The sequence below is a fragment of the Gavialis gangeticus genome, unplaced genomic scaffold, assembly GCF_001723915.1.
Source record: "Gavialis gangeticus isolate Ggan-Ray unplaced genomic scaffold, GavGan_comp1, whole genome shotgun sequence".
Lineage (NCBI taxonomy): Eukaryota > Metazoa > Chordata > Crocodylia > Gavialidae > Gavialis > Gavialis gangeticus.
This window is the reverse complement of record NW_017728994.1, coordinates 59641128-59654800: the sequence shown is the minus strand read 5'-3', so window position 1 is coordinate 59654800 and position 13673 is coordinate 59641128. Positions and strand designations below refer to the sequence as shown.

The 13673-nt window shown below is 41.8% G+C and overlaps 1 protein-coding gene across 3 annotated transcripts in view; it reads right to left on the bottom strand.

The window, feature by feature from the left end:
• ENO4 (enolase family member 4) overlaps positions 1 to 13638 on the bottom strand; it is a 36756-nt gene extending 23118 nt beyond the window's left edge. The window contains exons 1-6 of one of the 3 annotated variants that reach the window (XM_019502892.1): positions 13430 to 13638; positions 11003 to 11131; positions 7679 to 7869; positions 5098 to 5243; positions 1932 to 2101; positions 588 to 719 (exon numbers count right to left, since the gene is read on the bottom strand). In XM_019502892.1, the coding sequence (XP_019358437.1) occupies positions 588 to 719; positions 1932 to 2101; positions 5098 to 5243; positions 7679 to 7869; positions 11003 to 11131; positions 13430 to 13579 (918 nt within the window). In that variant the 5' untranslated portion in view covers positions 13580 to 13638. The remainder of the gene's footprint in view (positions 1 to 587; positions 720 to 1931; positions 2102 to 5097; positions 5244 to 7678; positions 7870 to 11002; positions 11132 to 13429) is intronic. The other 2 variants (XM_019502891.1, XM_019502893.1) reach the window with 2 other exon arrangements.
• Positions 13639 to 13673: the final 35 nt, after the last annotated feature.

Below are 13673 nucleotides of genomic sequence, written 5' to 3'. Positions count from 1 at the left end.
AAACAGGAATTATGGCTTTAATGTAGTGTAAGAGTGATGTTGTAGGCATCTTGTGCATGTATGTTCTTTGACAAAACTCAGTTAACAAAAAAAAAGGGGGGGGGGTGTTGACCTATCCTGTTTCTTCTCCATCCAGTTCCTTCAAAGGCTTCTATTCCTTTTGTCATCTCTTCCATCCTGATAACTTCATTTTTAAAGCAATTTCCCCCCACAGATTTTGCATTTTTATTATGCGCTTTTCTGGGGTCATCTCCTTTTTTATGCTCTAGGCACTAAATGATTTATGATTTATTATCTATGAATGTCATTCACATTTTACATAAACCTATTACATGTTACTCTGCTCCGGCTTTTCATTCTTGCTGTATACTAATTGTACGCCTTTTATTATCCATAAATACAAAGAATCCTTATTATAAATATTTAGTATTGTAAAGATATGTTATTAAATCTTCGATTTCACAAGTGAAACAAACAACCCCTACTCCTCCTCCCCAACACACAGATGCTTTCTAAGGGCTGCATCTAAAAGGCACGTTGTCTAAACTGCTAAAAGAAAGCAAAGCGAAATTAACAGCTTGAAGTACTTGTTTAACTGTTAACCCAGTTGGTGGTATAAGCATCACTTCTTTCATTAATTTCACTTTTCCAGGTGATGATTTTCCACAGCTTAAAAGAGTGACCATTGGTTGGGGCAGAGTCATTTCCTTAGGCAAATCCTGAAATTGAGAAAGTTGTAAACAGATAAGAAGTGCCATACTGGGTCAGACCAATGGTCCATTTATTTCAATATTCTGTCTCTAAAAGTGGTGGGATTGGGTGCTTTAGAGGGAAAGCATTGAACTGGGCATATCTGAACTGATCTGTTCCTGGTCCATTACCCTTCCTGGCATCCACCATCACAGCTTTAGAAATGCCAGAGGAAACGTCGTCAACTGTTCTACTTAATAGCTGATAATATATCTGTTATCCATTAATTTTATTCCCTTTTTGGAACCAGGCTATACTATCTGCCTCTACAAACTCCTGTAGTAATGAATTTCAGAAGTGAACTATACATTGCATAAAAAGTACTTTCCCTGTTTGGTTTTAAACCAGTGTCCTATTAATTTAAATTTGCCCCCTAGTTCTAGTATTATATACAGGACTTAAGTGGGTGCACCTATACATGAAATTAAGGCAAAGCAATAAACTCCAGAGTGTTTGAGCCAGAGTAAACTGCTCCCAGGTGCAGTGTCTACACATGCACCCAGGACAGCAGCAATGTGAGCTGGGATGGAGCAGGCCCAGGCTAGCAAGGAGTACAGAGGTCAGCCCCAGGGTCTGGGCAGTGGTGTCAGGCAGCGGAGGGACTGATTGGGGCACAAGAGTGCAGAACCTGCAGAGCTGTGTGGCTAGGCAGCAGCCAGGAGTCTGGTCCCTGCCCAGTCACCATCTACATACGCGTTTCAGTGCATTTAATTACTCTGCCATAAGGTAGTAGTGTCCTCGGTAGAGTTGACTAGTTTACTGCGCCTTAATACTGGCACACATGTAAATAGTGATGCTTTACTACTGAGCTAATTAGTCTACTCTGCAGAAGAGTGCATGTGTAGATGCACCCAACAAATAACAGATCACCAGTCACTTTGTCCCCACTTTTTGTGATTTTATAGACTTCATGTGAATGCCATGAAATTAAGAATATTTAATTATTAACTAAATGTTTCCCAGCTTAGTTTCATTACATCATGGTCCCAGTCCAAACCCATTAAAGTCGATAGAAATGTTCCTTCTAGTGATTTGAATGTGCTGCACATCAGGTGGCAAGGCATTATCTAAATATGAAATGTCAAACCACATTGCTTTTAACTAAACATTCTTGAAGTACAGAACTCAGTAATAATTACAACTGTGACAAAAGGAAGAAAAATCAAAATAACAGCAAGTACCTGATCATGTTTCAGCCATGCAATGTGTAAGTATAAGGGTGTGCGGTTAACGGTTGCACCAGTTTTAGCAACAGCAAGTGATATTCCTGCAATGGCTATGCTGCCACAGAATGGTGGTTCAACAGGTTCCATAGGTGGAATTGGTTTCTCTGCAACAGAAGTCTTCATTCCTAATAAGATAAGGAATATTTAATGGATGTTTTCCTGTTTTAAAAGTCACTTGTGTATCTAGATCACTGTGCTACAAATATATGGAATATAGTTAAATAATCTGCTAATTTGATGTTAATTTAAAAGAAATTGGTCCATAGTGCATTGTATTGTGCGTTTTTATTAGAAATGATTTTGATTTCTATATGCCAGCAGCATCCATCTCTAAATGACTTTTGCTGGTAATTCCTTCTCAAAATCCACTCCCCTGAGCTGGCTTCTTACCACTATCCCTCTAGCTTATGCCTACCTGCATTAGAGGCAATATCCAACCTTTCAAACACCAAGCATAAATAACTTTGCAAAACCCTGCCACTCCTTTCCCTTGTTTGGTCTCCTCCTTCATTTATCTACCTTATATTACTAGCTCACTGTGTCAGGGAGTTCATCTACTTTCTTTGTGCTAAAAAACTAATACATAGTAACTAAGATGAAAAATAATGCATTGATGGGGCTTGATTTTTCAAATGATCTCAAAAGATAAGATTTTCAAATACTCGGTACCTACAATCTGGGCTAGATTTTCAAAAGAACTCTTGTATAGATATCAGATTTTTTTAAATGTTCAGCACCTAGCTGCTCCCATTGTTGATGTTTATGACCAGGCTTTTTAAAGAGATCGACATCCAATATGTTGTGCTCCTTCAAAAATCTGATTGTTCATTTTGTTTTAATGGGTGTTTCATACAGGAATAAGCAATGTTCAGCAAAATGCAAATGAAGCAGAATGCAAATATGGTACTGTAGGTCAAGGCAAACCTAAAATATGACCTTGTATAGTTTTACAGCATATCCACATACTGTACTGATACCTAGAAGACAGAGTTGCATAAGTAGGAACAGAATAAGTGAATGATCCAGTACTGAATTATATGTTTGGATTCTACTGTTTTCCAGATAGTCTTTGTTGTAAATTATCTTTTAGTCCACCTTAAATTGAAAATATATAGATTCCATTCTAAAGTCCAGTTACTGAAGTCACGTACCTGTTACTGTTTCGAGGCAACTGACTGCCAGGAGCATGTTTTTCCTCAAGAAAATAACTGTAAATGTGTGATCCCCACTATTCCGCTTCCTGCCATGCCACACAAGCGTGGCAGGAGGGGTGACTGTGGGATCGCATATTAGATCCCATCATGCCTTATTGCCAGGTTCTCCCTGCACCAGCAAGTAGCAAGCTCCCATGGCTGGGATCCCCCTCAGCTGACAGGGGTGCATAGGGTGCCTTTGCAGCAGGAAGATCACATCAGCTGCTGTCTCCCAGCCTTAGGTGTGCATAGGGTCCTCCCATGGCTGGGATCCCTGCCACCTGGGGTTGAGGGTGCATATGCCCCCTCCAGCTGGGAGCTCCAATCAGCTGATGGGGCTCCCAGCCACAGGGGCCCTGGGCCACACATTCAGTGGAGTTATAAAGTTATTACAGGTACAAAGTTATTACACATATTTTGTATATGAAGCCAAGTACAAAGTTATTACACATATTTTGTGGAATAACTTTGTAGCTTATTCCTTTTATTATCATGCCATTAATTGCTTGAATGTATGGCCAAGTGACCCACTTAAGGTATGATTAACTAGTTAATCATGCCTTAAGTGCAATGTGTAGATGGAGCCTAAGTGATCAGTAGCATTTATATATTTTTAAAAGTCCCACTATAACTGTTGTATGCAAGAGAGAGTGCCACCTGAGGATGGACAGGATAGAGTAAGAACAGACATAATATTTGAAACATGCTCCAGAAATGGAGTATTTCAGTCGCTGACAGACAGACAGGCCTCTGCCACACATCCAGGCTGGAGCACTTCAAAATCAACGTGGCTGCATGTAGTGGCATGCTCTCAAGCCAGAGGGTGCAATGGAGTGCTACAGTAACCTGTGCAGCAGGGAGAGCAATGTCAGAGCAAACCAAAGAGTGCTCTCTGACAGTGCCCAACACTCTTCAGTACTGACCCCAATGTGAGCACTGAAGTACTTTCAATGCTACATCTGTCTACACCCACAGCTCTGGATGGCTGATTTAAGTTGGAAATAGAAGAATATTTACATTAGTGTTGCCTTGTTTAATGCAGTATCAATCAAGAGATTATGCTGATGTTACAAGATAAGTGAAAACACATTAAGAAGATAAACATAAACAGGCATTTGACACCATTTTCTGCTGCAATAAATGATGGCTCATGCTCCACATCCACAGAAGGAAAATAATAGGAAAGAGGATGTTTCTCTAACAACAAATGCGAGGAACGAACACACTTTTCCCTGTGCATTTATCCCCTTTCATCTCTATTAGCCACTTTCCTTTTCTCACAACATTCTCTCATCCCTCCATCTTTTTCCTCCCCATACTGCCTTGCTGCCTCTTTCCCTCCCATCGCACTGCTCCCTTCTGTTCCTTTCTTTCTGTATACCCAAGCTGCCATCTCACTTCAATTTTTCCCCTTTAGTACTTTCTCCGCTCTCCCATTTCCCTTCTCTACTCATATTCTTTCTTCCTTCATTTCACTCCCATTTCCTTTTTTATGGTTCCATTAACCATATTTTAATAAAATTAATCAATTTAACCATTAATCAAATTTCCATTAACTATTTGCTTCCTCTTCCTTTCTCATTCATGATCCTGAAGTTGTATTCCCCTGTCCATGCGAATCAGAACTTGATGGCAGCAGTTCAGCTCCACTACTCCATGTGGACGTGAACATACTTTGTCCACACATAACCCCACCCCATACCTCTCTGCTCTTTGGCAGTATATGTCACTCTCCTTAATGCTGATTGGAGCTCTGATAGAGGTGGAAAACTGCTGCTAGTGGTCAGAAAGGAGGGTGGGATGTATCTTCAAAAGCCATGTAAGGAAGTGCTACTATTCTTGACAGCATATGGGGAGCTGCAGAGGTATGCTAGCATCTTTACCAACACCCATGTTGCTGAAAACAGTATAAGAAAATCCACTAAAACCTATTTTGGATGACTTTTTTTTGCCAGCTTGTACTGCAGCAGGTGAAGATGAAACACATGTGGGTATAGAAATTTCTGTCTCTTGTTCTTCCTTTTCAGTTTTTTTTCTTTCTTCTTCTTCCTCTACTTTCTTTGTAAAGTATTCACTGAGAGGGGAAAAAAAACATGAGTGGTTTAACACAGTGTTTCTCAACCTTTTTAGTAGCAAGTGCCCCCAAACTTCTGAAAATTTTAATAAGTACCCCAGCACTCAATTTTCCAGGGTATTTTTTATTTACAGATTAATATGTGCTGTATGTTGGAAGAAGGGCTGCGTATATAAGGCCATGATATGACAGATGTCTGATCTGGTGTGGGTAGGGTTGCCACCTTTTACACCAGGGGTGCACAACTCAAATATGTTCCTGGGCTAGAGGTGATGTTGGCCAAAGCCAGGAGGGCTGAAGCCAGTGCCGCGCAAAGCATGGCACATCAAATTATTACTGGGGAATTTAAAACACCATGCAATGCGCAGTGCACCAAATTTTTTGTCATCATTTTGAGAGGAGGAAGGGGCGAGAGAGAAAGGAAGAGAGGGCAAGAGATACAGAGTGTTGGGGTACCTGCGTACCCCCTGCCTGTGTCTCGTGTACCCCCAGAGGTACGCGTACCACAGGTTGAGTTTAACATTAAGAATGTTACCGGGCACATGAAGGGTGGGTATGGATGCATGTTTGGTGATAGCATTAAGACAACTCCTCAAGATTTTAGTATGGATTCCCACGTGGACTTGGGAAAGTCATTACATTGCATTGTGCCTCTTTTTGGGCTTCTGTAAATTCAGGTCAATAATTCATATCACAAAGGAACGTTATAGAACCAATCAGAAATGTGCTTGGAGATCTCTGGACAGAGGGAGCAAGATAAGGGTAACGTCTATAGACTCGCATGAAGGTAATAATGCTATTTAGCAGCTCACTGATTAAACCTTATTTTTCAGCTGTTTTGATTTCCTACTGAGTTGATACTCAACATAGATGGCTCTCTGGTTTACATCGTCAGTTTGGACAGTAAAATATCTCTTAAACCCAGCAATGTTGACAGTTACTTATCCTTCCAAATTCATGCACATACAATCTTAAAAAGAAAGTCCTATTTGTTTTGTGTGGATAGTAAAGTGGCCTTGTAACTTTCCTAGAACTATCACTTTGTCCATTTGCCCAAGGGAGATTAGCTACCACAAGGTAAGTGCTCTAGATACCCTCTGAGAGTGGCTACATTTTAGGTGTTATGTATGAAATGGAAATGAAATGTGGGGGGGGGTGGATGTATCTCGGTGCAGGGTGATTATATGAGACTACACATCAGTGTTTTATTCAGGGCTTTCCTAGCTACACAGGCTCCATCATGCTAATTCTCTGACTGCAGTTCACGCCTGTCAGTCCATGATGTATTAAATACTGCATTTTAAGGAGTAAAAAGAAATGCCTGATTCACTTAGAAGAAAGATCCTTTCCAAAAGGCAACCTTCAGTAATTTTTACAACTTCAGAAGATGAGGAGAGATCCTACTGCCATTCTCAGAGTGGAGAGCTGCAAGTCTTTACTCAGGTAAGCTCTCTACTGCTATACTGAAATCCCAGCCTTTGAGAAGATTTTTTGGTAAAGAATATATGTAGTTTATAATATGATTTACATTGGATATTACTACAGACAACATTCTCAAGACAAAGAACCATTTTATTTTTTTACAAAATCTCTTTAATTAAAACAACAGGAGTTTTGGTATCAGGAAAATCAAAAACCACTCAGAGGCATTTCTAAGTACTTTGTTTTAGGATTTGTTTTTTATGTTTTAGGCATTGAGAAGTATGTCCATTCCCCATTGCTGTGTAATTCCTCTAAAATGTAAAACGATTGTATAGAAAAAAGATATATGAATGTTCATTAAAAAGGAATCTTTCAAGGAAGTTTAAAACCAGCATTAAAAGAAAATAACTAGCCCACAGGAAGTGTCTTAAATGCCCTTTGAGAATGGCCTACTTTTAATGAAACCTCCACTAAAAAAACAGATCGGTAAATGAACCTTTTTGGGTAATTTATCTCAGTGCAGAGAATTCATCCAGGCCCTTCAAACCATGTATGTTCCCCAGTCTAGTGGCCAGAGTAGATGGAGAAACTGTCTAAGGAAGATTCAGCTTCAGCAGGTGCTGAAGAAAAGTGCACTGGATCCATATCATCTGCTTACTGAAATCATTGTAATGATTTCAATAGGCGTTGGATCAGTTGCTTACATGGAACCAATGTAGGTATAATTCCTGGGTATATTCCTTCCTTGTGTCTTACACCTTTTTATCCTGTATAAAATCAGTTTATGTGACTTTGATGCCAAGTTCATGCGACTTTCTACATATAAATATACACAACAGTTGGAAATAATATAGCGCAATGCTTCCAGTCACAATGAACATATCCTAAAAATATACAGAGAAAGGGTCAGGCACAACATAAGAAAAACTATGGAATAACATATTGTTTATATTTCAAATACAAGAACCTCTTTTACAACAGGAAGATCAATGGAATAAATAGGTAAAACCTACCCAAGTAACTTATCAATTTTACACTGGTCAGTAGGTTGCATATCTTTGAGAATTTCATTCACCGATTCATTCACCCATTCTAGGGCAGTTTTAATAGAATCATTCCTTTCTTTCTCATCAGCATCAATTGCTTCAGGTAAAGCATTTTCAAATATATCAGAGTGAGAAGGGATCACAGTGGAACAAATCCTCTGCAAAATAATGTTAAAAGGCTTACAAACTCTTCCATTGCTAACTGAAATTTCACCTAAACAGATGAGACTGAGATGGGCTTAATCACATTTTCCCCCCAATGAATGAACTGCGATCCTATTATTCTCATTTTCTATTACATTTTTCTTGGTTTCTTAAACTTCTGTTCTTCCATTCACTACTTTTCAAACTGTTTTAAAAATCATGCCTAGGCTTTACATTTCCTTTATATTCATTTTTAGAGGGCAAAGTAAGGTTCAGAATGTTTCAATAGCTAGCTCCCATCTGCATCTCTCATCCTTGCCAAAAGACACGTAGCCTGTGGACAGACGTAACTTCTGACCACTTTAAAAGAGGGTGAGTTGCTGCATCAGCTGTTAACTGTAACTGTTATATGAGATAAAACAGTTACTGTATTCACTTGAATCCAAAATGACTCTGGATTTAAAACTTATATTTAAGAGAATATCAATTTGTTATAATTTTCCATGTATATAATCTAATTATTGTGGGGGCTGTCCTAAATTCATCCCCCACTACTGCTGCACCAGGAAAAACAGTTGCAGGTGGTGGCAGGGAGGCAGTAAGGGGAAACGTAGGGGCAGTCAAGCAGCCTTGTTCCCCCTCACCTTGCCCCCTACCACCTGCTCCCCATTTGCTTCCTCTGCTCCCTATCCCCCTTGCTACTTGCTCTCTCTCATGCCTGTACCCCCTGGCACCTGGCCTCCCTCCAATGCCTGTCCCATTGCCTGGCCTTCCTTCCTCTTGCCTTTCCCCCTCCCCTGCAGCCTGTACCCCCTGCCTACCTCCCATACCACTTACCCTTACTCCAGCAGGCTCTGGCCCTGCTCCAGCCTGGAGCATTGACCCTAGCATGACAGTAGCAGCTGTGGTGGCAGCAGCTGTGGCACAGGTTCTGAGGCCTGGCTGCAGCTGCTGCCATCATATCGGTTGTTATTGGGATGGGCTGAGACTGGAGCAAACATGCCCTGTGCTCCAGGCTAGAGTGGGGCTGGAGCCTGCCTAAGTCAGAGCAAAGGTATAAGGAATAGGTGGGGGGCAAAGGCTGTGGAGGGGAGGGAGGAGGTAGGGCAGGTGCAGAGGCAGCAGGGGAGCAGCTAACAGCCCCAGGTTGGTAATGGAGCTGAAGCCACAGCAGCAACCTTTCCCCTCCCTCTCCCACCTGTATTTGATTCCAAAATAAGGGGCTTTTTTTCCCCATGCTAAATTGGGGTGGGGGTGGGGGATAAAACCTCATCTTGGATTCAAGTAAATATGGTATATTATAACATCTTATACCAGTGGTATTTTCTATTAATAAAATTGTTGCACCTATCTATGCCCATATTCTTCCATATAGTGTAACATAAATTAGTGGGAATCTGCATAGACATATTGGTCTGTCTTTGTGTATCAGATTGCAGAATCTAACCCTAAGAGTGTGACATGACCCAGGAAATCCAATTTGTTTTAACCATGAGAATGCTGTTTTAACTCTGGGGAAGTTAACATTTTTTTATTCCCCCACCTTGATCTTTCAGTACTAAAATGCTTTAAAAATTTTCCCCTCAATATACTGTAGACCATCTAAACCAAATAAAAAAATAAATGTTCATAAGTAACTTTACAGAAGACTCAAACTTGAATTTATTTATCCCCTCCTATGAAATGTGCATGCATGAAAATAAGTTGTTAAATGTTATTTATCTGGCAATACTAGATGCATCTAAATGACATTAACAACTGAGAGTTGAGACATCAGTGAGGGTAAATGGCAGCAAAACATAGTTAGCTGTATTAGCCTGATGGCAAGTGAAAGGCAGGATAGATTTACACCTTAAATGAAGTAAGTGAAAGCATCATACACAACTGCTAGTGAATCATGATACAATGGACCATCTACAGTTGTAATCAAGTCTCATAATGAAAATGAGACCTTCAAAATGAACTCTATTTTAATCAGTCAGTACTATATTTACCCTAATCCAAGATAACTTTGAAATTAAGATACCGCCCCCACCATAATTAGATTCTGGACATGAAAAAATTGTAACTTTATTATAAATTTTCCATGTATACAATCCAATTATTGCAGGATTGTCTTAAATTGCAACCCCCCCTACTGTCCTCCCCCTTTCCCCCCACACACTGCTACAGTGCAGAAAGCAGAGGCAGGAGGGTCTAGGGGCCGGACCAGCATCTGCTGCCCTCCTGGCTTGCCCCCTCTGCTCCCTGCCCCTCCCTGTGCTTCTGCCTATCCTCCCTGCCACATGCCCCACATGCCTGTGCCTGCCCCCCATGTAAATTAGTCATTTACAGATAGTAGAGGTAAAAAAACCCCAAAAACCTTGAATAATTTTCAAAGTAGATTTTAAAATGTTCTCCTTTTCTGAGCATTTTAAGTTATACAAATGGTCATAGAATCATAGAGAACTAAGGGTGGAAGGGACCTCAAGAGATCATCTAGCCCAACCCCCTGCCTGAGGCAGGATCATCCCTATCCAAACCTTCCCACACAAATCCACCGTCTAACGTCTTAGTAAGCTACAGTCAACCCTGACACAACACAAGACATAACACCCTAACCTGCCACAGGTAAAGCAGGAGAATCATGGTAGCCAGCATCCTCCCTCTGAGAGCTCCCAGGAAGAGAGCCAAGCCCCCACTAGAGAGGAAGGCAAAACCCCCCACAGGCTGGTTAAATTTGTGTGAGAACAGGAGAGAGTCTTCAGGACCTATTGTGGAGTAGTTATCAATGGAATAATAGATGCTCATGAACATGGGCAAATACAGTGTTGATCTTGTACTTTTATGACACTAGTTGCTATGTTTAAATGGACTGACGACCATATCATTCTAAACTGCCAGGATGAAATACACATATATTGTGTTCATCCCAGACTGCCCTTGATTTTTTTTTTAATAGCGTCACAGGAATAAAAGTCAGGCATCTCAAAACATATGAATGAGAATAAACGTCCTTTCTTTTAATATCCTCAGGCACTTATTATTTCCATAAAAACTGATCCAACTTGTGTCCTTCACTACCTCTCATTTGAACTGAAATGTAGCAAAAATGTGTTTCTCTCTACAATAATGTCATATTAAGATATGTAACAAAGCAAGATGTACCTTTTCATTGTTTTTAACGGTGCAAAATACTTCCACTTCTAATGTTGGTCGACCTACTCCGTCAAGGACCCTTTTTCCAACCAGTTTGCATATTACTGGAGGTTTTGAGTATTTGGAGAAGTAGTTAGCCTTGAATGAGAGAGTTTGATTAAAAATTGGTTTCTGTATCAATCAGGTTTTCATTCTATGTTAGCATTAAATCCATTGTTGAGCCCTGATATTCAAGATAATTCAGTTACCCTTGTTATCTGCTTAAGAGTCAGTTCAGGATTTGGGCTTATCCAGCATAGTACTATTCATTTCTATTCAGGATCATGTACAAGCTCCTTGCCCACCCACTGCCCTCTAGGAGTTGCTGTCTGTCTTATCCGTAGACAGAAAAATCTGTCTGTGGATAAGACATTTAGTTAAAAAAAAATGTGCCTGCTTCTGGAAGGAAATACAGGAAAAAGTGCAATCAGGAACAATTCTGCTAATGCCATGTGGAGTTTTAGTAGGCTTTGCTGGATCTGGCCTCAAACAAATATTAAAGATCCCAAGGTAGGTTTTAATTCATTAAGTAGTTGTCAGCCAAATAAGTATTTATTTTCAGTGCTTGGAAGATGGGAAATGCTATAGATAATCATGTGATTTTTAAAAAATGAAAATACTATAAAATAATCTTTGTGGCCTGACCATTACCATCTTGAACAAAAAGTTCTTCCACTTAGCATTATGTGTAGGATGCGTCTGAATGCTGAAGACCTGAGGAAAAGAAAGGACTGTATGTGGGAATGCTCCTCTTGCCCACAGTAAGAAGACGACAGTGCATTTCTCTTGTTCAGCTGAATATCTAGAGAATACACCAAATTTATTTTGTCAAGATGATAACAGAGGAATAATTAAAGGTAGTTACAGTTAAGTTTAATCTAAGTGGTAGTTAGTGACCAAAGAGGAGAAGGCTGGTTATAGTAGAAGGAAACACACGTCAGTGTTGTAAACCTCATGGCATTCAAAATAAAACTGGTTTTGGCAAGGAAGAGGAATAATCTTCCACATCAGAGAGGTAAGAAAGAACAAGACGACACGCATAGCCATATACGCAATACTGATGGGCAGATGGCTCCAATGTGGAGAGATACGTTAACTAAGGAGGAAAATGCATCTTGCTCCTGGGTATGAGAAGGTGTGTTCAGCTATCTCAAGTATGGTAGTACAGTCTATACTCTTGTTGTTTTCTAGAAAATATATCAGGTGCTATCAATAGCTCCAGATTCTTTTGGGGTGTGATGACACTTAAAGCAGACCGGGAACAGTATCACAAATAACATCAGCAATGTAAGGCCATGTGATCATGGGAGACTTTCATCCAGAGGCACTGGAAGGTGATATTCACATTGCTGTCCGTTCTACTGTTAGCACTAAGCAGATGTTTTATTTCCGGTGCCACCGCCAGTATTTAGCTTCGTTAGCCAGCCGCGCTTTGTCAAACACCTGCCAGGGAAACCTGGCCTGACTTCTGTCTGTTTCGCTCAGGGCCGTGGGGATCTGAATAGCAGCGCTGATGTGAAAACTGACTGTCCCTCTCCTAGGTTTGGGAGAGCCCAGGGCAGCGGCAGAGACATTTAAAAACATCTGCCTGCAGACTCACGCAGCCAAAATGCTTTCCCTGGTCAGCTGAAAATCAATCAAATTAGCTTAACACAACGGACAGGCTCTGTGGCAGGTGCATTTGGACCTATGCCTCGGTCCCAACAAAAAAAACCCATCCCCATGGACAAGCCTCCTAATCAGTTTTTAGCTTTGTTTTTATCCATGATTGTGGCGGGTCTTGAGCCTCCATCCTTGAAAGCTTTTCTATTTATTGAAAGAGCTCGATAGAAACCAGCTCCGCTCTCTAGATGAAATCTGAGGGTCTCGCAGCCAGAGGTAGAAGAAACGCAGGGGGAAACCCTGCCATGTTAAGCTAGTCAATGAGGTTATATTGCAAGGTCTCCCCACATTTCTTCTGCCTCAGGGGCTGAGACCCTTGGCTTTCCCCTTGGGAGTAGAGGTTTCATTGCACGGTCTCCCAGCTGCGCGAACCACTAACAAAACCAGGAACAAGACTCGTTGACCGTTATCCCTTGGCCGTTATGTGGCTGGGGTTTTTCCAGTGTGTGAAGGACCTGGATGCAGACACACTCCCTACCCCCTGAAGGAGGCGGCCTGAAGACAGCATCTACCCCTGCCCTTCTCTCCCCCAGCCTCATTCTCGCTCCTCCCGCCCTTCTCCAAGCGCCGCCCACGCCACTCCTGATGGGAGCCGGGGAACCCTGGAGCAAGGGAGCTCGTCTGCGCCTGCGCACTTCCTCCCCCTATCCCCTCCCTCTCGCGCCGCGTATGCGCTTTGCCTCCCCCCTCCCTCCCTTCCTCGCAGCGTATGCGCACTGCCACCCCCTCGGCTACCAGGTGGCCGTAGAGGTCGGCGGGCCGCAGGGGGTACGTGGCGTTGAGCGCTTCCTCCAGCCGCTGCGGCACTTCGTGGCGCTGGTAGTATTCGGCCGCCTGGCGCCTAACCTCACGCTGCCGCTTTTTCGGCTCCCTGCCAGGCTCCATGGGGCGGAGTAGGCCGCGGCATCCAGTTCGTTGCTGGGAGACGGGACACGCTCTCGTCGTGTCTTCACGCGAGAGTCTCCCCCCCCCCCGTTGT